The 23,645-nt window shown below is 59.0% G+C and overlaps 4 protein-coding genes across 5 annotated transcripts in view; 1 reads left to right on the top strand and 3 right to left on the bottom strand.

Moving 5' to 3' along the window:
- Window positions 1-2,278: 2,278 nt before the first annotated feature.
- On the bottom strand, window positions 2,279-8,846 carry ICAM5 (intercellular adhesion molecule 5). Its single transcript, XM_030299939.1, has 11 exons — window positions 8,765-8,846; window positions 7,566-7,835; window positions 7,055-7,375; window positions 6,526-6,813; window positions 5,889-6,143; window positions 5,514-5,762; window positions 4,807-5,049; window positions 4,442-4,720; window positions 4,120-4,359; window positions 3,439-3,705; window positions 2,279-2,725 (listed from the first exon to the last, which is right to left on the bottom strand). The coding sequence occupies exons 1-11, from the start codon at window positions 8,844-8,846 to the stop codon at window positions 2,448-2,450; spliced, it is 2,772 nt and encodes a 923-aa protein (XP_030155799.1). The 3' UTR covers window positions 2,279-2,447.
- A 1,549-nt stretch (window positions 8,847-10,395) lies between these two features.
- On the bottom strand, window positions 10,396-11,699 carry ICAM4 (intercellular adhesion molecule 4 (Landsteiner-Wiener blood group)). Its single transcript, XM_030300297.1, has 3 exons — window positions 11,178-11,699; window positions 10,753-11,058; window positions 10,396-10,607 (listed from the first exon to the last, which is right to left on the bottom strand). Exons 1-3 carry the CDS (start codon window positions 11,569-11,571, stop codon window positions 10,465-10,467), a joined length of 843 nt encoding a protein of 280 aa, XP_030156157.1. The 5' UTR covers window positions 11,572-11,699; the 3' UTR covers window positions 10,396-10,464.
- A 284-nt stretch (window positions 11,700-11,983) lies between these two features.
- On the bottom strand, window positions 11,984-21,410 carry ICAM1 (intercellular adhesion molecule 1). Of its 2 annotated transcripts, none has more exons than XM_030300147.2 (7): window positions 21,284-21,410; window positions 19,391-19,648; window positions 14,777-15,082; window positions 14,117-14,404; window positions 13,780-14,037; window positions 13,349-13,597; window positions 11,984-13,262 (listed from the first exon to the last, which is right to left on the bottom strand). In XM_030300147.2, exons 1-7 carry the CDS (start codon window positions 21,348-21,350, stop codon window positions 13,090-13,092), a joined length of 1,599 nt encoding a protein of 532 aa, XP_030156007.1. In that variant the 5' UTR covers window positions 21,351-21,410; the 3' UTR covers window positions 11,984-13,089. The 2 variants fall into 2 exon arrangements, with proteins under 2 accessions (XP_030156007.1, XP_030156015.1); XM_030300155.2 differs by having other exon boundaries at window positions 13,135-13,208.
- Window positions 21,411-21,421: 11 nt separating this feature from the next.
- LOC115527641 overlaps window positions 21,422-23,645 on the top strand; it is a 3,267-nt gene continuing 1,043 nt past the window's right edge. The window contains exons 1-3 of the mRNA XM_030335433.1: window positions 21,422-21,434; window positions 21,977-22,220; window positions 23,033-23,179. Of these exons, the coding sequence (XP_030191293.1) occupies window positions 21,422-21,434; window positions 21,977-22,220; window positions 23,033-23,179 (404 nt within the window). The remainder of the gene's footprint in view (window positions 21,435-21,976; window positions 22,221-23,032; window positions 23,180-23,645) is intronic.

The raw sequence follows: 23,645 nt of genomic DNA, 5'->3' as shown, positions 1-23,645 counted from the left end.
AGAAACATGCACTGATACTCACACCTGCTGACACACACACGTGACAACACACAGGAAATACACCTAGATGACACACATTGGCACACGGTGATATCCACACCCTGGGCCCTCTATCTGTCAGCTCTCCCCCTGCCTGCAGAATGTCACCTTCCCATGTCTCTACACATACCAGTCCCTTCTGTGCCCCGCTGCTCCTCTTTCAAGGTCTCTTTCACCCCATCAAAGTGTGTCCCTAGCCTGAAGCCAAAAGCCACGTGGGAGAGGAGGGCCCTGGACACACAGGACACCCGTGCTCACTGGGAGGATGGGTGGGCTGCAGCCAGGGTGGGGATGTCACCCCCCGTGACAGTGAGCGAGACCTGCCTGGCCACATACTCCAGGAAGGTGAAACCCCCTTTGTCTCTCCCGGGTGAGCCCACGGGGAAGGCCTGGGCCCGGGATTCCTCAGCCCTCAGATCCCTGACTCATTCGGTCTCACTCTTCCTCAGCTCAGAACACCCTCCTGCCCTGTCTCCCCAGAGCCGCTGCCTTCTCATGACTTGGGGGCAGGGCTCAGCCCCGCACCACATATTCAGAGAAGTCTTCCTTGACCACCCAGTCTAAAATAGACACCCCAATCCCATGCTATGTCAGGCTCTAGTTCAGCTCCTCACTGGTCTCCCTCTTAGAACCTACCAGAATTTAAAAAAAAAAAAAAAAAAAAAAAAAAAAAAAAAACATACCAGAATTTTCAAGTCTCTACTACTCTGAGCTTATTTCATTCACATTCATCTCCCCACCTGGACCGTGATTTCAGAGGTGCAAAGCCACATCTGTGTCCCTGACCATGATAGGCCACCCCAGTGCCCAGCATGAAGTTCCTTGGGGATACACGTTGAACACACAGAGGTCTCAGACTGTGTGTGAACTCCCGGCTGTTTTTACCCATTTATTCAGCATTTATGGAGCAACTCCTGTGTGCCAGGCCAGCGGGGACACTATATGGTAAATAGAACAAAGGTCCCCGCTCTAGTGAAGCCAAAATTCTAACGTGAGACAGTAAACAAATAATTAAATATCTAGTCGAATGGCAAGTAGTGGCTGGTGCTTTATTTAGAGAAAATAAAGTATGTAAGGAGATAGGAGTTGGGGGGGGGGCTACCTTAGTGATGGTCCTCTCTGAGGGGGGACAGCCAAGGCCTCTCTGACATCTGTGTAGAGACCTGGGGGTAAGGAACTAGCTGTGGGACTTGAAGATGAAGACAGTCCAGGCAGAGTGAATGGCAAAAGCAAAGGCCCTGTGGCAGGTGGGACCTTGTGGGACTCCGAGGAATCGAGAAGAGGCTGGTGGGAGTGGAGAGAGGTGGTTAAGGGTGTGTGTGACAGTAGGGGCTGCACCATGCTTGTGCCTTTTCTCCTTCTGTACCCTGACTAGGCCTCTTGGCAGCCCCCCAGCCCAACCCCCGTTTCCTGCTCTTACCTTTGCTCGGGAAATGTTTGCCTGGGGCAGCTGATGGAGTGGGAGCTGTCCAGGACTGTTTCCTTCTCTCTGGCTCTGTTCCTGCTTTGGAGAGAGGCAGAGACTGCAAGGGTGGGGGGAGGTCCAGCTGTTCTCTCCTTATGCTGCCTGGCGGTGAGGGAGGTGGTGCTGTGCGGGGGGGGGGGGGGGGGGGGGGGGAGGGGGGAATGCGGTTGCAGTTGATACCGCGTGTCTCTTGTGAGTCGTGATGGGCAGTCAAAAGGCAGGTTAGGGGTAAACTGAGACACCGTGGATGGATACAGGATGGAGAAGGCATTGAGGGTGGGGGCAGGGATACACCCTTTAACGGGAGGGACATTTTGGGGGCTGACTGCAGTCCCTGTTTGCATTTACTCATCCTGGCGAGGCCTCAGGACGGGAGCCCGGTGTCCAGACCCCTGGGAGGGGCCTCCACCCATCCTGGGGAGGCAGCTTTAGTTCTTCCCGGAACCAGGCCTGGGGGAATCACCTAGCTCCCCCCCCCCAAGTGTTAGCTGGGTTAGAGGGCAGCGCTCTGGGCGGAAGAGATAAAGGGTAGGGAGCTGGAGGAAGGAGTGAGGTCCCCACCCCGGCCCAAGGGTCAGCTGAGAGCAGGAAACTGGACACCGAGAGAGCAAGCCCCGGGTCACACCGCATGAAGGCGGCTTGCACTGCGCCTGACACATAGTAGGCCCTCAAAAACAAACAAGCAAAAATAGTTTATTTAGGAATATCCCGCGGGGTTGGCATTGGAACCTTGGGCTGCTTCCACATCGCAGACTGAAGCAGACGGACCCAGAGTCCTTTATAAAAACTTTATTGGGGGGCGGGGTAGAAAAAGGGGATGACGCCCCTGGAATTGAATAAATAAGTGAATAAATAAATAAATACATAAATAAATAGAACAATAAGTAAGCCCCGCTGTGCCTCTAGGGGGCGTCCCCCGGCCCGCGGGGAGAGGGGAGCGGGCTCACGCTGACGTCAGCTGGATGGCAAAGACCTCGCCCCCGGCCTGCGCCTCCGCGGTGCCCGCAGCCTCGGTTCCACCTTCGGCTGCGGCCGTGCTCCCTCCAGCGCCGCCGCCCGCGCCGTTGAGACACACGGCCTCACCAGAGCTTTCGGCCTCCTGCACGTTATACTCGCCCTTCTTGCAAGCGGTGGACTGCACGTAGAAGGCCAGGCCGGCCCCCGCGGCCAGCAGCGCTGCGCCCCCCGCCGCGCCGCCCACGGCGACCCACAGCCACGGACCTGCGGGGTGGAGATCCTCAAAGAGGGTGGACCGGCTCAAGGCTCCCAAGCCCGGCCTCCTCTTTTCCCTCCCCGCAGGCACAAGGTCAGACCTCCCGGGCCTGGCAGAGAACCCCAGGGAACTCACAGAGCGGGGTGGGGGATAGGAGAAAGCCCGGAAGGCTACCCCGAGCGCCCCGACCCCGAGGAGTGTCATTTCGACATTGGATAGAGGCCCCTAGCCCCAGGGATACCCACAAGTCAACCAACTCACCCCCAAAAGGATGAAGGTGGGGGGAGACCGGGTCATTCCTTCACCCGGAAAACCCACAGAGATACGCGAAGTGGGGGGAAGAGATCTTGGCGAGGGCCCCCCTCACCCGCCTCCTCTGCTCTAGGTCCCTCTCCAACCCCCCTTCTCCACAGCGACGCAGTGAAGGGCGAATTATTAGATCAAGTCTCTTACCACACATAACCGACCCCCAAGTTAATAAGCTCCTTCCGACAGCCATCACAGCCCTGGAGGGTCCCTCCCCGTGAGCTCCAGTCCTCCCTTCACCTTCCGCCCCCAACCCGCCATCGAAACCCCACTCGCCAGGGCGCCCCTGACTTCGGCCCTGGCACACTCGGGTGCGGCGGAATGGGAGCGGAAACAAGGACCGGGTTCAGGGGCCCCAAGCCGCAGGCCACGCCCCCTGAAGATCCCTCGCCCCGCCCCTCCAGCCGCCACTCACCAGCCACGCGCACTGTGATGCGCCGCGCGTGGCGCCCATGCGCGTTGGTGGCTGCGCACTCGTACTCGCCGCCGTGGCTGCCCATGGCGCCCGCCACGCTCAGCGTGCTGTTGTTACTCGAGAGGCCGATGTTGGGCGCCCCCGGGGGCGCGCGCCAGCTGATCTGGGCTGGGGGCCAGGCCTCCGCGCGGCAGGTCAACGTGAAGTTCCCACCTGGCCGCACGCCTCCGGGAGGCGAGGCCGCCAACTCGGCCACCACCGGGCGGTCTGCAGGGGACAGGAGGTTGGAGGGGCCGCTCAGAGCCGGTCCAGCCACTGACCTACTGACCTTCCACCCAACCACAATCTGAGAGCACCCTTCTTCAGATGGGCAGGCGAGGACCCTGCCTCCCACCAGAGCCACCTCTCCCCATAATCAGGCTGTCATCAGCACTAAAATCCTGTGCCCTGCCTCAAGGAATGAGAAGTGGGGCCCTACACCGGTGCCCTTTTGACCTAGAACTTGAGGGGGCCCGGGCTCCCGTTCCCTAGAGTTTTCATTCTCCTCAGGTTTAGATGAGGAATTCTTGTCCCCAGGAAGGGGTCTGGGGAGGTGCCCTTGAACTGTCTTGGGCAATCCTACTGCTGCAAGTCGCTGTTTGGGGGACCTGGTGCCCTCCATCCGGTGCTGCTCCCACTCACATTCCACGCCCACGGTGACAGTCCGTGCGTCCGTGCCATGCGTGTTGGTGGCCAAGCAGCGGTAGGTACCCGCATCTTCTCGGGACACGCGCAGCCGCTGAGGCCTCGGCACGCCCTCCCGGGAGCAGCGCACTTGCGGGGAGGGGCGACCCCGGGCGGCGCAGGCCAGCGCGGCAGCCTCAGTCCCTTCCAGCCACGTCTGGTGACTCGGGCAGGTGGACTCATCCATTTGCGGCGGCGCTGCAAAGCAGCCATGGGGGACGTTAGGGGGGGGGCGGACCCTGGGGCACCCCTACTTCCCACCAGCCTGGGCCCCGCTCACACTCCGTGCTCACGGCGACTGTCTTGACCACGGAGCCGTGCCTGTTGGTAGCGTTGCAGACGTAGATACCAGGTACCAGTTCACTAGAGATGCGGGGGACTCTGGGACTAGGGTCTGGGGGTGCCAGCGGGAGTAGCATCCCTTCACTGGTGCCCTCTGAGCCGATGCACTCCACGCTTGGCTCTGGCTTTCCATCCACCTCACAAGAAAACAGCTGCTCAGATCCTTCCACCCATGTCCAATTGCTGGGGCAGCTGAGCTCCTCAAAACTGGGGCCATCTGGGGAGCAGAAGGTCACACAGAGACTGGAAGTCAGGCCAGGGTTATCCTCACCTACCATCCTGCCCCGTGTTGTCCCCACTCACATTCCACCGTGACAGCCACATTTTTGGCTGCAGAACCTCGAGCATTGGTGGCTTCGCAGCGGTAGGTTCCTGCGTGCTCCCGGACCACATGCAGCAGGCCCTCCAGGACCCTGGCCTCCCCAGAGCGCACACAGCTCACGCTCGGCGGCGGGACTCCATGCGCCACACAGCTCAGTGAGACTTCTGTTCCTTCCAGCCATGTAATGTGTTCTGGGCAGCCCACGATGTCCAGCGCTGGGGCGTCTGGGGGAAGATATGTTGTTCGGTTTGGGGTTTAGGGACTGGCCTAATGTCCCTAGACCCCCTTTCCGTCTAAGGGCGGCCACAAAGTGTTGGGCAGGCACAAAGACACTGAACCAAAGAGGTTTCACGCTGGTCGAGCTGTGAGCTGTTTGGAGCCCTTTTTCTGATTCCTACAAAGCGCCCACAGGACTGTCCCCGAGTCTTTGACCTAAAAATTGTTAGAGGGCTTGGAAAGTCCCCCTTTCCAAGACTCCGTCCAGATGTCGCACCCCAGACCCTTAGGGACACGTCTACCTCTTCCTCTCCCTCTTTCCCCAAGATCTTCCCCTAATCCCACTCGCCAGCCTCTTCCCTTTTCCAAAATCCTGCCCAAAGGCACACTTCAGATCCTGTCCCCACTCTTCCTTGTAGGCTTAGTTGCCCCTAGACCCTGTTAGAGATGCGCCCTGTGCACCCCCACTCACACTCCACCGTCAGCGTCACGTCCTTGACTGCCTGGCCCTGGACATTGGCCGCAGTGCAGCGGTAAGTGCCGGCGAGAGCGCGAGTGACTGGACCCAGCAGGCCCAGCGCCAGCACTGCCCCGCTGTCAGGCCGTGCGCAGTGCACGGAGGGAGCGGGGTTTCCTCGGGCTTCACAGCGCAGCGTCTGTTCTGGGCCCTCGGGCCACGTCCAGCTCCTGGGACAGTCCGAATCGTCCAGCCGAGGGGCGTCTGCAGGCAGGGGCGTGGGATACAGAGAAGCCGGACATGAGGAAAAGCCCCACTTCCACAGCAGGGCCAGGGACTGGACAGGTCCTTGGAAATCACGGGGAGGCGAGAGGTTAAAGGCCAACTCACATAGGACGCGGAGTTCGGCGCTCTTGTTCTTGCTTAGGGTCTCCCCGTCCACCTCGAGAGTGGCATCACAGAAGAAGCTGCGCCTGTCGTCGTCCTCGGTGGCATTTAGCTGAAGCTGGGTGGGCTGCCCTGGGACCACGGCTGGAATTCCGTCCAGTGTGACCAGGACTCTGGCCCCAGCTGAGCAAGTTACTGTCACCACCTTCCCTTCGGGGATGGTGGGCTCGCTCAGGGTCAGGACCGGCGCCGGGAAGCCTGGGGACAGGGCATTGGCGGTGAATCCCTTGACCACGCCCCTCCTGCGGGTCGAGGCTGACCCTTATCTACCCGAACCGTCCCGGCTCTGCGGCCAAACTAAGGGTACCGCGCTCCTCCCCTCGGGATGCGCAGGCTCCGCCCCATCTCGACCCGCCCCCTTGAGGTTGTCTCCGCCAAATCTTTCGGAGATCCTCGCTGGGTTTGCGGCCTTCCCTTTCCGGCGTCTCATATTCCGCCTGCTATTCAGTCTCTGTCACCCCTTATGGACTTTCGGACCACGCCTATTCCTATACTAAGGCCCCGCCCACTATTTGCCCCGCCTTCCCGTTCCTCTGGCTCCACCCCAGAACCGCGCAGGGTCCGCGTCACTCCCTCTTACTGTAAATAGTCACGTTCTCCCGGGTCTCGCGGCTCTCGCCCCCCAGGGTCACGTTGCAGACCAGCTGGCTGGCCCCCTCCTGTTCTGCACTAGCTGTGGCTGTGGCAGTGGCCATAAGCGCGTCCCCCTCGAAGGTGATATCGGGACTCAGCCTCTGATCCCCTAGCGCCAGGTAGACCCAAGCCTCCGAGGCTGGAAATAGCTCGTCCAAGGCGCAGCTCACGGGTCTTTCTGAGCCCACTTCCAAGAGTCGGGGGGCAGCGAGGCGCGGGCGGTCCGGAGACAGGGCTGGGAGTCACAGAACAGCTTGAATTTATGTATCGAACGCTCAGTATGTACTAAGCACGTTCCATGCACCGTATTATCGTATCGTATCGTATCGTATCGTATTATCCTCAAGGCACGTAGGGGAAAACAACGCGCAGCTGGGGCATGTTGGAATTAGGATTAGAATTCAGATTTCCCTGCCTCCAAACTTCTTAACACTTGCCCGACCCCTTTTGGTCCCCTTCTCCCGACACTCACTCACCGAAGGTTCGGAGCTGTCTGGGGGCGGAGCTGTTTTCAAAGAGCCCCAGGCCGTGCGGCCTCAGGTCCAGCTCCGCGCGGCAAGAGAAATTGGCCCCATGGTCCTCCCTTCGCGCCAGTACTGTAGCTGTAAGAACAGCGCCCCGCGCTCGGGGTGGCTCCCCCGCGAAGCTGCGACGGATGAGCTCCTGGGCGCCCCGCAACAGGGTCAAAGTGAGGCTCCCACGAGGCCCAGCGCCCGGGACCCTACAGCTCAGGGTAAAGTTCTCGCCCACAGGCTGCCAGGCAGGCAGCGGCACCAGCTCTACACGATCCGGCCGCTCTGGAAAGGGTAACCACAGCTTTTTGGAAACGCGGGGGTTTAGAGGGACGTGGCGTGGAACCAGGGGCCCAGAGAGGGAGCGCGTGGGGATCCAGAGGGTGGAGCCCGAAGGGGAGGACTCTGTGACCCAGGGGGCGGGGCTTGGAAGGGAGGGAAAGTAGTAGAGTAAGCGTGGCCGCTGAGAACTCACGGAAAGTACGAATGAGCCCACGCGCCTGCAGTGTGCGCCGCGCGCAGCGGAAGAAGCAGACAGGCTGGGTCTCCGGCTCACGGATGTCCACCAGCTGCCGAGCCAGCCAGCGCAAGCCCCTCTGGGTCCCATTCCGGCGCAGCGAGGTCTCCAGGCCACCGCGCTCAGGTCGTGGGCAGTTAGTGCTGCAATTCAGCCACAAAGATCCCCCGCGCTCCACAAGCGCCACGCGGGGCTGCAGATCCGCCCAAAAGGGCTCCTGCGCGACCGCTGCCCAGGGAAACGTGGGCTCAGCCTGGGGAGCCACTTTCCTGGGATCTTAGTGCCCCTATTCGAATCAGGGATTCTTAGGGAATTAGCAGGGGGCAAGAAAGAACTCAGGAGCCCTGCATCCTGTCCCGGCCTCAGGTTTGCAGGCGCGCTCCCAGGGTTCAAACCTCGAGGGCGTCTCTGGGACGGGGCAGCGGAGACACCCCCGTCTCCAAGATGCCCATGGAGCGATGGGAAAGCATGGGGGGGAGGGGGGAGGGGATGAAAGATGGGGTCTTTGACGCACACCGCAACGATGGGAGGAGGGGACCTCGTGTGGAGGAAGGAAAACGAACTGGTTCTCAGGATTCTTGCCGGAGACGGGGGAGACAGGTTGAGGCGAGGGCAAAGGGGAGGTGAAACTGAGTCAAGCATAAGTGAGGACCCCCCAAACCCGGGAGAACACAGAAGGCTGGGCTCTTGGAAGGAATCGCGGTAACAGCTGAGGGACTCGGTTGCCAGGGCTCCGGATGGAGCGGGAATAGCTCCTCTGAGTCACGGCAGTTGGGGAAATCGGGTCTTTCCGGACCACGAGTGAGGAAGATGTCAGTCCGTGGACCAGGGTGCATAACAGAGCGTGGGGAGGTACCCCGGAAGGGGACAAGGGAGACACGGGGTATCCAGAGCATGAGGCTGGATTCGGAAGAGCACCCAGGATCTCGAAGAAGACGGTAGGGTAGAGATCTGGGCGAACGAGGAGTCTGGAAGCTGGGTCTCCAGTGTATGTTGGTGGGAAGAGGGATAGAGGGGAAAGGCCAGGGCTCAAGGTGGGGCAGAAGCGTGGGAGTGGAGCGAGAGGAGGGCGGAGCCGGGAGGGGCTTGTGGCCGCTTATCTGGTCCGGGAACTCCGCCCCCACCCTGTCCACCCTGAGCCAGGACCCGGCTCTTACCTGAGAGGCCGAGGAACCCCAGGCCCAGGGCAGCCCAGAGGCCGAGCAACGCCCGGCACAGCCCTGGCGAGGGCCCTGGCATCGCCGCCGCGGGAGAAGCGCAGGAGGCGAGGAGAGCGCGAGCGCGAGCGCGGAGCTGGGCTAGAGGACGGCGCGGCGGGTGGGTTGTGGAGGAGGCAGAGTTGCGTTCGGGGATTGGTTTAACGTTGGTAACTTGGTTTCCAAGGAGGGGGCGGCGGCAGAGGCGGCTGGGGGGGCGGGAGGGCGAGCGTGCTCCAGGCTCCCGGCCTTGGCGAAGGCGTGCTGGCAGGAGCGAGCGACCCCCGGGGTCTACGTGGAAGCCCGCCCCATCGCCCGGAGCCTTCTGGGGGCGGCCGCGCGCTCCCGCGTCATCCTCCGCGGCGAAGCGGAGGTCCGGGGATGCTGGGTTGCCCTTCTCAAACCCCCACGCTACCCCTAGCTTGGATGCCGTGATAATAAGCTGGACTCAGAGCTCCGCCCCCATAGTTATCCATCCCCCCCCCCTCCGCCTCCGCCCCGCGCCCCTTGAGCAGGGGGTTGAGGGTTTGAGGGCTAGGAGAGATCTGGAAAGAGCAGGATGGGGGAAGGCACAGTTCTAGAGAAGGGTGTGGGGAGGCCTCCCTCCCGGATCCTTCTCCTTTTGACCCGGAGAGCTGAGGATTACAGCCACGCCCCTAGTCCCCCTCCGGCTCCGCCCCCGCACGCGACAGAGGGGGTGGGGACGAAAGTGCCAACGAGTCGGGAACACGTGTGCATGCGCGCAGCGTTCGCGGGCGTCTAAATTAGGGTCGGCTCCGCTCTGGGTCTGTATTTACCCAGCGTGCAGCGGGCACGTGTCTACGCGGCGTGTATGAGCTCAAGCCTCGGAAGAGCACCCCAGAATCCGCTTTCCGCGCGGTAGGCGGGGCCCTGGACAGCCCGGGCCCTGCCAGATACCCAGTGCGGGCTCGGATTCTGTCCACGCGAGACCAAGAGACCAACTATAACACTTCGACCCTTCATCCGGGCCCCAAGCTTTGACACCCCCGCATGTGCCCGGTGACTATCAAGACATTGCCAGGACATGAGTCTGTGACACCCCACGTGGGCCATCTGACTGCTCCTTCCCTGCAGTCACCACATGGGCACCTTTTCTTCATATCTCTGTCCCTCAGTGTCATGGGCCCCCTCCCATTTGTGCTCTCCCCCCAGCACTAACAGTGAACTGTGGGGGCCAGTTCTCGCTCCACCCCTGTCCTCCAGGAAAGTGCTAGGTTTTAAGGGGGGTGGGGGATAGGAAAGGAAACTTAACATCCAATCAGAGCTGCAGCGTGGCAGCAGCAGAGCCAATCGGGAAAAACCATACTGTGAGCCACCCCCTACCACCACCACAGCCCAAAGCCCTCCAGTACCCAAACTATGCCTATCTGCACCCCTCTGATAATGCCTGCAGGAGAAGTACTTTGCCACACTTGGCTGGAAATGCAGAGGGACTGGGACGCCCAGGTCCCCAGGTGGTTGAGAAAGGAAACCTCAGGTGCCCTAAGAGAGACCAGGAACTTGGAGAAAGTGATCGAGGCAAGGCCAAAAAGGAACCCTAATGGGGGACGTTTAGGCCATGGGACAGAGGCTGACTGAGGAAAGCTTTATTGAACCAGTCAGGGTTCCCCAAATTGCTTCTGATTCCTTTTTCCTCTGGCTCAGCGGTCATGGACCACCCCCTCTGCGCCCCGGGACTGCATCAATAGCCATTTTCGCAGGTAGGTGGCCCCCACGACGAGAAGGATCCCCACAAAGGCCGCGATGGAGGTGGAGGCCAAGACCTTGGGCGCGGGGCTCCAAGCTGGGGACAGGAGGTGAGAATTAGGAAGGGAACACATGTTGATGTGACGCCCCGCATGGAGCTGCCGCTTGGCTCTCTCACCCTGCCGGGGTCATAACCCTTCCCCACCCCTCCTCAAGTCTCCAGGATTCCAAAGGTGCCTCACCGAGGACTGTGAGCGTCATGGGTGCCGAGCTGCTGCGGACCACCAAGCCATCAAGATTGAGGCGTGCGTGGCAGGTCACGGGCTGCAAGAAGTCGCGGGGCCTAGCGGGTAACGTGTACGTCAGCGTCACATTGGCCAGGTCCAGGCCAGTGAAGCGCTCCAGGTTCTCAGAGTAGATGACCCGGCCGCCGCGCCTCAGAGTTACCACCAGGAAGCCCACGGGGAATACGTGTGTCACGTGGCAGCGCAGCGTGTACTCACTGCCCACTAAGACTGGGGGATCCAGGATCACGCTGTGCGGCTGTTCTAAAGCAAGAGGGGGCCGCTGAGCAAGGTGCGCGTGCGCCCCCTAACGCGACTGTCAAATACCCCCCCCTCCGTCCCCCTCCCCTCACCCCAGGAGAACCTGAGCCCCAGTCCCTCACTGTAGGCGGTGATCTTGGCCGTGGCCCCCCGCGTTTCTCCTGCGCAGGTGACGAAGCAGCGCACCTCGGAGCTCCAGGCCCTCACATCCAACAGCTCGTAGGATACCCAGCCGGGCCCACTAAGCGTTCGGCCCCGCCGCAGCCGAGTGCTGAGGCTGGAATTCTCCGGCAGGGGGCAGCTGCTGCTGCAGTTAAGCCACACTGAACCCCCCGGCGGCACGGCCTTGAACGCCGGGCTCACGCGCACCCAGAAGGACGCCGAGGTCTCCGAGGGCTCCGGAGAGTTGCCTCCGGGGCCTTGAGCCCGCGCAGCCCGGCGCCAACGCGCGCTCCCGCCTCCCCGGTAGGCAGCCGCCAGCAAAACCAGCAGCGAGAGGGGGAGCAGAGACCCCATGGGAAAGGGCCCAGACTGAGGGGCCCCGCGCCAGGGAGCCAAAGCTGGCTGTGGAGATAAGGAGGCCCGCAGCCCCGCCTCCTCAGCCCCACCCGGAGAGACAGAGGCCCCTAGAGGGCCCTGGAGCCTGCGTAAAGACCCTCAGCCCCTCCCTCGGCTCAAGAACGGGATTCCAAACCACCAGAAACCAAGGGTCAGAGAGTTTTCTGGAGAGGAATCTTTAATTTTCGCTAGAATCTTAAGAGGTTCTGAAGAGCCCCAGATTTGGACTAGAGCCTCAGGGGTGGGCCTTGAACCGGCAGCCTTTTCTTAGGGGAGGAAATGGGAGGATGAGGAGGAAGTGGGAGGATGGGACTAGAAAGGGCTCCAACTGGACGTTGGACATCTTCCCTCAACTCACACAAGGCAGGCGCACTGAGAAGAAGCTTTATTAGCACAAGAAAGAGGCTTCTGGAACTGGGAGGGGATCCTCCCAGGCCCCTCCTCCGCACTGCCTGCAGGGCCCTTGTCTCCGCTGGAATTTGGAGCTGCCAGAGTGCTCTGTTCTTGCAAGGTCCCAAGATGGAACCAGGTAGGACAAGGCAGGGACACACAGCGGTTGGGCATAGTTTCATGGGACTATATGGTTTAGCTGTCAGTGAATGGGCATTCATGTTTAGGCACGCCACAGTGTCACTGTGAGCACTAGCAGATGCTTATGGGCAGAGAGGTGGTTAACGGAGGTCAGTGTCAGAGATGGGGGGAGGAGTAAGGGCTCAGTGGTTGTCCCTGGGCAGGTTACCAACTAAACCATATCACCATTGCCAGTCCCCTTCTGGAGGAAAGCAGCTTAGCCAGCCGGAGTAGGAAATTCCAGCCCCGCTTGATCTTTTCGCCAGGCACTCCTTTGCAGTGCACAGCCAGTACAACTGTACCTGGCGGCCCTGAATGAGACTAGACTGAGAGCTCCCTGAGGACAGGAACCTATGTTCCTCTTCTTTACTATTCTAACCCACATAAAAGGCACTCAATAAATAGCTCATAAGAGAACAAATTAATAAATACATCCATCAAAAGTTGGGGACAGTCAATGGACAGCCGCACTGGAGCTGGCATGTCATCGGAAGGATGGGGCTATGTTTCCATGCTGTATGTGTTTGTGCAGGCCACTTCTCCCTAGGACTGCGGGGCCTCAGCACACGCGGCAGGGGTGAGTTTCACTGGTTCACAGTTGGGTGTCCCAGGTCAAGTGAACCACCACACCCCCTCTGGTCTGGTCAGGCTTTGGCACCCCTCACAGTCATGACCCAAGTCCCGCCCCCTCCTCATGGCTCAGTCCTGTGACTACAGGTCAGGTGTGAGGCTTGGGGATCCTAAGTGTGCATGTGCCTTGATCCCCAATGCTGTCTGTATCCTGAGGCCTCTGTCCTGTCCTCGGGCGTCCTGGGAAGGTGGGTGGAGCTGAATGGACCATTGTTCAATGTGGCACCGCTGCCACTGTGTGGGGGGCTGAGGAGGAGGCCCTGTCCTGGGACAGGTTCAGGGTGGCGTGGCTGGTGTGTTCAGCTTCATGGCAGCCGCCTCCTGGGCCTTCTGTAACTTGTATTTCTGGATCTTCCGCTGGCGGTTATAGAAGTAAGCAGCTAGGCCCGCAGCTCCTATGGTGAAAGCAACTGTCACCAGAATGGTGGTGAGGATGTAATTCCGGTGGTCTGTGGGGGAGGACACAGTGGGTGATGAAGGTCGAGCCAGGCTCACTGCCTCTGCCCTGCCCAGCCCTAAACACCGGCACACTCACAGATCACGTTCACGACCACTTCACGGGTGACCTCACCACGGGGGCTCCTGGCCTGACACAGGTAAGTGCCTGCAACCTCCCGCGTGACAGGTCTCAGGTCCCCGATGGGCAGCAGAGCATTATCCCCCTTCCGGCGACACTTCAGCTCAGGAACTGGATTTCCCCAAGCTTGGCATGTCAGGGTCTGCTGGGAGCCTTCCTGCCACGTCCAGTTTCCCAGACAATCCCTCTTGTCTAATCGGGGACCATCTGGAGAAACACAGCAAGATGAGGGATGAGGTCAGGGACCAGGACACCCCTCACCACCTGGGACAGGAGGACTCTGGAATCTGGGGAGAGGGCTGGAGGGGACCCCCAGAGGGCAGGAGCTCCAGGGGCCTTAGGGGTTGGGTCTTGAGGATTAGGAGTCATTGTCCAGCAGCTCCACTCACACAGGACACGGAGCTCCTGGGTCTGGTTCTTGTGTAGCACCTGCCCGGCCACCTCCAGGAGAGCAGAGCAGAAGAAGATGCGCCCATTGTCCTCGGCGCTGGCATTTAGTTGGAGCTGGGCCCTGGGTCCTGGAAGCCTTGCCGGGACCCCCCCGCTCAGCATCACCAGGGCCCCGGCCTGGGCTTCACACTCCACGGTCACCACAGTCTGTTCTGAGACCTCTGGCTCACTCAGGGTCAGGTTGGGAGCCGGGAAGCCTGGGGGCGGGGCACACGGTGAGCACCGCCTCCCAGTACCGGTCCCACCCCCTGGAAGCCCCGCCCCGTCTCTACTTACTGTAGATGGTCACATTCTCCTGCCACGACCGGCTCTGGTGTCCCAGGGTCACCACGCACGACAGCTGCCGGGTGCCCTCCTCTTCCATGTTGGCCTTGTCATGGGCCGTGGCCAAGAGGGAGTCGTTGTTGTGCGTGACTGTGGGGTGCAGATTCCGGCCAGACAGCTCCAGGCGGACTTGGGCCTCCGAAGCTGGGAACAGCCCGTCCATGGTGCAGTTCACGGGCCACTCTGTGCCCGCTTCCACAAGGCTGGGGGTAACAAGGTTTGGGTGCGTCTCTGGCAGGACTGGTGAGAGAGGGTGGGTGTGAACACAGAGGGGACAGACAACCTAAAGCCCTTTTCTGGGGGCATCTTCATTCCCTCATCTGGGGCATCCTCTTCCCAAGAGCCTCGGTGGCCCGGGGTCACCCCTGCCCCGGCACACATATGGGGTTACCGCCTTCTCAGAAGATCCTGTAGCTGGGGCGCCCCATCCCAGCGCACCCCACCCCAATGGCCAAGAACATGCTCTTTCCCAGGAGCCCTTGTAATCTAGGTAGGTCACCACCTTAGCACCCCCATGACCAAAGGCCCCTTTCTTCCCCACGCGCCAAGCAGGACTCCCCCCCCCCCCCACCGCCCCAGCCTATCCTCTCTGGCAGCTCCCCAGCGCCTCACCGAAAGTTCGGAGCTGCCTGGGGGCCGAGCTGTTCTGGAACAGACCCAGCCCTCGGGACCGCAAGTCCAGTTCCGTGCGGCACGAGAAATTGGCGAGGTGGTCGTCTCTGCCCGCCAGCACCGTGACCGTGGCCTCGGCGGGCTCCCCGACGGCCGGCTGCCGGTTCAGCTCCTCCTCCCCGCGGAGCAGCACCACCGTGAGGTTGGTCCGGGGCGCCCCGCCGGCCACCTGGCAGCGCAGGGTGAGGTTTTCGCCCACGGGCTGCCAGCGGGGCAGGGGGGCCAACTCCACGCGCTCCGGGAACCCTGGGGGTGGGGGGGTGTTGTGTGAGCCAGAGACGCTGCCCGCCCGCAGGGGGCGCTGGGGCGCCGGCTGCGTCCCGTCCAGGGGCCTCCCCCCTCCCCGCTCTTCACGCGACACACCCCAAACCACCTAAGCCAGACAGGAATGTTAAGAGCTTCTGGATAAACCGGTGGGAAGTCCCCAGGTGGCTGAGAAGGGGGCAAAAACAATTTATCCACTGCAGCGTCTAAGAGTGAAGGGTGGAAAAAAAAAAAAACAAAAACCAAAAACCTCAAAATCTATCACCGGGAGTCCCGTCAAATACATACAGTAAATTTAAACTGCCCAGTCCAGTAGAGATTGAGTAGACATTGTTTTTAAGAGACCCTATGCTCCCCCCTTCTCTTCTTCTTGGCCTTATTTCCCCCCACAGCACCCCTCACTGTCCGACACCCAAGGGTGACACACATCTTCTCAGTTAACTCGTTTCTCTATTTCCCTGTCCTGCCAGGTAAGTTCAGCCCGGGGGGGGGGGGGTCTTTGTCAGCTTTGTTCCCTGATCTGTTGGTGGCACACAGTAGGCTCTCTGTATTTATAGAAAAAATAAGTTTGAGCCACCCGCACTGACTTAAGGCCTTTCAGGAGCCCCCTTTTAGGGGAAAGAAGTTCCCAAATGTGCTGCGTGGTCCCCTGAAATGTTAAAAATGCAAGAATAACCAACAGACACTCAAAACGGAACTCTGAGTATCCCCTGAAAACACAACATGTGGGCTTGGGTTTTGCAGGCCAGGGTCCCCGTTACACATAAAGTAACAGAATTTGAGGCCGGGACTGAAAGTGAAAATTAAAAGCAGAGTCCCAGTGAGCTGTGACTTAGCACTGAGGGCCCTGGGTTTGATTCCTAGCTTTGGGGCTTCTGTGCTATGAGCTGTAGGCGAGCGACTTTGCCCTGGAAATTGCTCCAGCCCTTGCAGTTGGGGAAATCGAATCTCAGTTTCCTGAGCTGTAAAATGGGTTATTGGAGGTAGGGCTTTCATTAATGCATTTAAGAAATAGAATGACTGTAAATGGACATGAGGTTTCCTTTTAGGGTGATGGAAATGTTCTAAAATTAGATGGTGGTGAGGGCTGTGCTACTCTATAAATACATGCAAATTTGTTGAATTGTACACTTGAAAGGGGTGACTTATGTATGTATTCTGTAAATGATATCTCAGTATAGCTTTAAAAACAAACGGGGGGGGGGGCAAGAAAACCTTTAGACGTCCAGGGCTTACCCATAAGCACCTGCTGCAAACACGAATTTGCAGAGCTGGGTGCAAACCTCAAACCTCAGCCCCCAAAAGGAGTTCCTATCTCTGAGCACAGCTCCTTGCCCTGAAGGCCAGACTGGGGGAGGAGGTCTGTCTTGCCCCTGCCTCTCCCTGAACCCCAACCTTCAGTCCTGGTTAGTTCCCTCTTCCAAGTATTTGTCTGCCCTCCCTTCCTGTACCCAGCCACTGCCCACACATGTGGCCTGGACGAGGTCCATGGCCAACTGCTCGCTGGCTTCCCAAAAGGCCAGCCTTCTGCTAATGATTTTTTTTTTAAGTTTATTTGCTTATTTATTTTGAGAGAGAGAGAGAGCCAAAGAGAGAGATGTGGGAGGGGCAGAGAGAGAGAAAATCCCATTCGGGGCTCGAACCCATGAACCGTGAGATCGTGACCTGAGCCAAAACCAAGAGTTGGATACTTAACCAACTGAGCCACCCAGGCAGCCCAGCCTTCTGCTATCTAGATCCCTGGCCTGCTCTCACACCCTCCATGGCTTCCTAACACCCTGAGGAAATCCCCACCAATCTGCTGGTATTCAGCCCTTCCTAACACCGACCCCCTCCGTTCGGCATGTTTTCCCACTCAAACCTAGGCTGTTCCCTCTGCCCTGAAAGCCTGTCTATACCAACTTCTACTCACCCTTCAAGGACCAGTTAGGGGTCATCTCCTACAGGAGGTAACACGCTTATCCTTTCTAGAGAAAGTTCAGCCACCCAGGGATCTTTACACCAGGGGTGGGGCAGGACCAAGCTAGATAGGGCCTCTCCTAGGTGACCCCCTGCCTGTGTGTAGGACATCGGCTCCGTTTCACAAAGCTGGGAATTAAGGCAAAGCCTGGTACCCAAAGTCACAGAGGGAGAGACGTGGCAGACCCAGGCCCCAAAGTTGGAGCACTGGGTTTTCAACTATCACGCCAAGATGCAGAAGTCCCTCGAGGAGGTTTGCCTGGGGTTTTGCAGGCCACTGGGAACGTTTGGGGACTCTCCTCAGCTGGCCAGAATCTGCCCAAACATGCTCCAAACCAGAAGCAAAGCCGCTGTTTTCCCCAAAGGCTTTGCCCAGACACCACGATGGTGGAGTGTCCTTCACGCCTCAATGCATCATTACACCCACGCGAGGAGGTCTCATGGCAAAGTCAGTGAACAAGCCACATCCCCCGTGGCCACCCGGTCCATAAAGGCCATGCTGGGACTGGAACCCAAAGCTGTCTAACCCCGAGACCAGTTGGCTAACTCTTCCTGTCCTTTCTGCCTTGTTTGTTTGTTCCATCTTGTTTTCATCTGAATTTTATTTATTCATTGCCTATGGTAATAGTAGTTCTCACAGTTGAAAGTGCCCAGAGAAGAAGAAGGCACATAGAAAACACTGGCCCCATGCCCTCTCCCGGAGCGCCCCTCCCCCAGCCTCTCTCTCTCATTTCTTGGATTTCCTCTCCTGGCTCCTTTCTGTGTCAACACGGGCGGCCCTCACCCCACCCTGCTGGTCCTCAACACCAAGGATGGCATGCCCCTCGTTCTGGGCACGCCTCTCTTCTCTTGAACGTGACGGGACACCTTGGAGGTCATTTCTCTTTCAGGACACGGGAGCTTCCTCCTTCTCTTTGTGCAGTTGCATACTGCGCCTTCGAGTGAGCAAACTACAACGTCTCTCCCCCGTGCCCTGTGCCCGAGTGGCTTGCAAACTTCTGCCCATGCAAATAAAGCCACAGTAAAATAACGCCATCCCGCAGCCCGCGCCGCTCCCGCGGGGCCGGGGACACACATAAGCCCAATCCCGAGGAATGGGGTTTCTGTGTCAAAGCACACATGCGTGGGCCACTTAGAGAACTGACACCACTTCCCCACTCGGGGCTGTGCTTCTCTGTTCCCACGTTGTCAGCGATGTCCCAGGACTGCCCGCTTCCCCACCGTCTTGCCAGCATGGCTGTTATCAACCCTTTTGATTGCTGTCAATATGTGAAAATTACCATGTCCGGGCTACTTTTAAATTGCATCTTCTTTAACATTTTGTTTTAAATGTTTATTTATTTTTGAGAGAGAGAGAGAGAGAGAGAGAGAGAGAGAGAGGCCGAGCACAAACAGGGGAGGGGCAGAGAGAGAGGAAGACACAGAATCTGAAGCAGCTTCCAGGCTCTGAGCTGTCAGCAGAGTCCGACGCGAGGCTCGAACTCACGGACTGTGAGATCATGACCTGAGCCAAAGTCAGACGCATTTAACCCACTGAGTCACCCAGGTGCCCCTAAACTGCATCTCCTTCTTTGTTCATGTTTATTTATTTTGAGAGAGAGACAGAGAGAGAGAGCATGTATAAGCAGGGGAGAGGCAGAGAGAGAGGGAGAGAGACAGTCCCAAGCAGACTCCGCACTGTCGGTGCAGAGCCCAAAGTAGGGCTTGAACCCACAAACAGTGAGATCCTGACCTGAGCCAAAATCAGGAGTCAGATGTTCAACCGACCGAGCCACCGAGGCGCCCCTAAACTACATCTTTTAAAAAGTCATATCTAGGGGCGCCTGGGTGGCTCGGTCGGTTAAGTGTCCAACTTTGGCTCAGGTCGTGAGCTCGCGGTTGGGGAGTTCGAGCCCTGTGTTGGGCTCTGTACTGACAGCTCAGAGCCTGGAGCCTGCTTTGGATTCTATGTCTCCCTCTCTCTCTGTTCCTCCCCTGCTCTTGTACTCTGTCTCTCTCTCTCTCTCTCTGTCAAAAATTAAGATTTAAAACAATTTTTTTAATAATAAAAAAAAAATAAAGAGTCATATCTAGGATCTGTCACATGTTTCCAGAGGCCTATAGTACTCAAATGTACTGAATCTCTGCAATACGCTAAATGCACCCAAGAAAATTCAAGAAGGGGTTTCAAACGACAATGAGGCTTTCCGAAGATGTGCCCACCAGTGCTCTGGCGAGCCAGCTCTGTCCCCACTACCAAGCAACAAAGGCTGTCCCAGCCCGAGGGGACTCGCACGCGTCCACCTCCCCCACCCAGCCTGCCTTGTCCAGCCCCTGGGCCCAGCCACTCACAGTACACGGTGAGAGACATCGAAACCATTGTCTGTGCTTGACAGTATGAGAAGCATATTGGGGTGCTATCTTCCTGCACACCACTCAGTTCAAACATCTTCCAGTTGTCCCCCTGAGCGACCTCCTTCTTAGTCAGCTGCGTCTCCAGGCCCAAGAAGGGGCGATGGTCACAAGAAGTACTACAGTTCACCTGCACAGAGCCGCCTCGGGGTATGATGGCTTCTAGGGGGTGCACTGATGTTTGGGCCCCTCCAAGTCCTAGAACAAAAGATGGAAGTCAGGACAAATCGGGTTCATCAGCAATTACCGTGTACCCAGCCTGGGTTGAGGGCTGGGCACAGAGCCCTGAACGAGGCAAAACGCTGCCTTCAGTGTGGGAGACAGAAAAATTCATAGGCAAACAAGATAATTAATAACTGATGTTAATAAGAGCTTTGGCAAAAACAAAACAGGGTGAGAGAACAGACAGTGACTTGGTGACAGGGTAATGTGTGAGCAGAGATCCGAATGATGAGAAGGGGCTGGCCATTCAGAGAAGAGAGAAATTAATTCTAGGCAACAGGCACAAGTGCAAAGGTCCTGAGGCAGGGTAGCTGGAGAGAGTTAGTGAGGAGGAAGAGCTGGGAGAAAGGTCAGGAAGATGGATCATGTGGGCAGGGCAGGCCATGCCAAGGACTTGTTCTTCATTTGGAGGGCAGTGGGGAGCCACGGCGGACTTGAGCAGAGGAGGGACATGAAGTCAGTGTGCTTCTCTCTCCCAGGACGTGAGGTGGAGGAGGCTAGCCCTCCAGGAATGGAAAAGTTCCAACTGAGTTGTCTCCTCACTTCCTCTGCCAAGTGGTCTCCGCTCTCAAGACCTCAATTTCCCCTTCTGTAAGGTGGGTAAATATAGTCATCCCAGCCCCCGCTTAATGCAATGGACTCCTAGCACAGGGCAGACAGTGCCTGTTTGCAGGGAAGAAGGGGGCTTGTGGCGATTAGCTCCCTCCGACTCCCTGGTGCCTCCAAAGCTGAAAAAAATATCTATCTGGGCCCTTCCAAAGGGCCTATCTATCTGCCTCTTGCAAAGATTCCTGTCCTCAGCTTTGGGTTCCTCTATCTGGATGGGGGTGTGGGAAAACAGCAGCTCCGTGAATTCTCCGAGAGTGATTCTGGGATAGTTCCCATTTCACAGAGTGAAATGGTGAGGCTGGGAGAAGTGCGGTTACTCAGCTGAAAAGCAGTAGAAACCACATTGGCATCTGGACTAGAACCCTTTGTTGGGCTGGTAACCACAGGTGTCCCTTTCCCACTCTCCGGCTTCCCAACACAGACCACCATTTGGCGCTCCCCCTGTCTCCCTTCGGCAACCCCCAGACTGGGGTTGGTGGAGGGGTGCTGGGGCATGCCACTCTCAGCTCTGGCCTTTGGGCAAGTCAGCCCTGGAATTCCCCTGAGCAGAGGCAGTCCTGGACTTCCCCAGGGGCAGGGGGGACGAGGAACAGAATGTACATGTGTGTGTGTTGGGAGGGGGGGGTCCCCGGCCTACTCAGCTTGGTGCCGGACACGTCCGCACACAATCAGACCGAGTCTTGGAGCCAGGGGTGGCACTCGGCCAGGACACGACCATTTCGAGTGGCCGCTCTTACGTTCTCCATCTTACAGCTGAGAAACTGAGGCTCCGGGAATGTCAACCTCTAACTTGAGGCCTCCCGTGGAAGTGATCCAGGGTCTGGATTCGAACCCACTGCTGTCAACTTTCAGCCGGCGGCTCTAGCCCCAACTTCCCCTAAACAGCTACCTAAGTACGACAGGGGCTTATCCCCAGCCGGCCGGGAGCGGGTCCTCCCCGTGCGCCCGGGGCGCAGCGGGGATCCGGGGAGTTGGCTCGACGGCAGCCCCACCCCGACTCACCTGGGAGCAGAGCTCCGATCAGGGCCAGGAGCGCTGGCAGCGCGGGACGGGCGGTGCCGAGAGCCATAGCGGGCCGAAGCTGGGAGAGCAGGGCACCGACCTCCGGCAGCGCAGAGACGTGCGGCTCCGACTGGGCTCATGGCCGCAGCGCGTGGGCCTTTTATTGTGGCCGGGCACGGGGGGCAGAGGGGCGGTGCTACTTTCCCGGAAACCTCGCGCCTTCCCCTCCGGAACGAGGGCTCCGGCATTTCCGGATTGAAAGGGTGCCGAGCCTAAGTCGCGTTGTCCCCCCTCGTTGGCCGCTGGAGCGCTGGAATTTCCAAACTGGAGCAACGAGGGGCGCGGCGGCCGGGCGAGCTCAGGGGGGGGCTGTTCCCGGTGCGACAGGTTCGGTCCCGGGGCCGGGCTCACCGCGGTGCTGCGGTGCCGCTGCTCTAAGCGCTCTACGGAATACCGCCAACTACCCTGGACGGTAGGGACTGTTATTGTGCCCATTCCACAGAGGGGTAAACCGAGCCTCCGAGCGGCGAGGAGGTTCGAACTCGTCTGACTGTCCAGCGCATGCAGGCCTCTTTAACCGAGTGGACGATCGCTCTTTAGGGTGGGGACCCAGGAATCTCTTCGGGGCACTCTCTATCAAGGGTGCCCCTCCCCCAAGGGGCAAGCCCTTGCTCAGCTGACAGATTTCCCAAGAAGCGGCAGGAGCAAGCCTGGGCGCATGCAAGGGTCCGCGAAACCATGGGGTGAGGACTCGAGGCGTCATCACGTCCGGGGCCCTGCATCGCACCCCCCCCCCGGCCGCCCCCGCGGCCGCGCTTCTCCTTTCGGCCTCCGCCGCGGGGGCGTCTTTACAGCCTCCAGAAAAAGGAAGGAAGCCGCGTGGTCCTGACGCGCCGAGGTCCCCGGTGCCGTCCCCAGGCCCCTCGGGGAAACTGAGGTAGCACACCTTGAATGGAGAGGGGGCGCTCGGACCCTTCCTTTCCACAGGGAAACAACTACGCCCCGAAGTGGGGCGAGGAGAGGAGGCGGTCAAACTCCAAGCGCTGCACCTGGCTCTTGAAACTTGAACTCTGGGCGCCAGCGGTAAATTGTGCGGATATTTGCTGGGGCTAGTTCCATTAGGAAGGGGCGTGGGGGGAGGGATTGTGTCTATAGACCGCCGCCGCGCCCCCCACCCCAAGGCCACGGCCTACGCGTGTGACCCCAAGGCTTGGCATCTACCACGTCGAGGCTGGGGGCCCTGGGGTCTCCCAGCGCTTAGCCACGCCGCCTAAGACTTCCTGTTGTGGGATGCGCGCCGCGTCGCCATGGAGACCTCTGAGGGGCCAGGGAGGTCGCGCAGCAGAAGGGGAAGGGAGGGAGCCCAGGGGACGTTCGAGCCCTTCCTTCGGAGGATAGGGCTTCGAGTCACTCATCAGCTAGAAAAGCATCCCTTCTCCTGCCCTGATGATTCCTAAGGGATTTCCACGGGGATCTTCCTACGCGGGGTGTGGTGGGTGCTGAAATCCCTCCCCGAACTGCCTGGGCAAAGGTGCAGGGTAGGACCAGGGACGCCCCAAACCTCGAAGGGACTGGGAAAATCCTGTGCGGGAGGGAGAGGGGGGGTTATTTTCCGGCGGATTTTTCTCGGGCTTTCCGCAATGGGTCTCTGGACTTTGGTCCACAGTGCGCGGGCGGCGAGCTCCCCCGCGCGGCCCAAGTCTTCCTTGCAGCCATAAAAGCGCGGTTCTTTCGGATCTCTCCCGACAGGCCCTGCGGTGTTCAGTGGGTGCCTGCTGTGATAGGAATCCTTTCAAGAGCTGGCGACAGGGCAGTGAAAAGGAAAGACAAACATTTCGTCATTGTGCAGAGATGGTTCCAACGTGGGGGGACCGATAAGAAACAAAAATATATGGGGTGAGTGTTGGTGATTAGTGCCGAGAGGAAATAGAATAGGAGGGATAGGGAATGTGAGGGTTAATGAACTTTTAAGTAGAGTACTCTGGGAAAGACTGAGAAGGCGACATTTGAGCAAAGACACGGGGAAGTGAGGAGGCTCCTGTGACAATATCAGGGAGGGAAGGTACCAGACAGAGAGTGCTGAATGTGCAAAGACCCTGAGGTAGGGACAGCCTGGAGGCCCATATGACTGGAGTGCAGTAAGGAAGGGAGGAGGAAACGAGGGCAGGGAGGAGATGGTTCCCGGCATGCTTGTCAGTCTGCAGAGGGCTTTGGCTTTTCTTCCCAGTGAGGTGGGAGCCATGGAGGAGGGACAGCCCCAGCTCCAGTGTTTACAGGCACCCTCCTGAGACAGCAGGAGCTATGTCCCAGGGCCAGGGAGGACAGGAGGCCAGAGAGGAGGTGACTACTCTAGTCGAGGTGG

This window comes from Lynx canadensis, chromosome A2, assembly GCF_007474595.2.
Source record: "Lynx canadensis isolate LIC74 chromosome A2, mLynCan4.pri.v2, whole genome shotgun sequence".
In the NCBI taxonomy this organism is placed as follows: Eukaryota; Metazoa; Chordata; class Mammalia; order Carnivora; family Felidae; genus Lynx; species Lynx canadensis.
The sequence above is the reverse complement of the archived record's forward strand: the minus strand, read 5'-3'. Positions and strand labels throughout refer to the sequence as shown.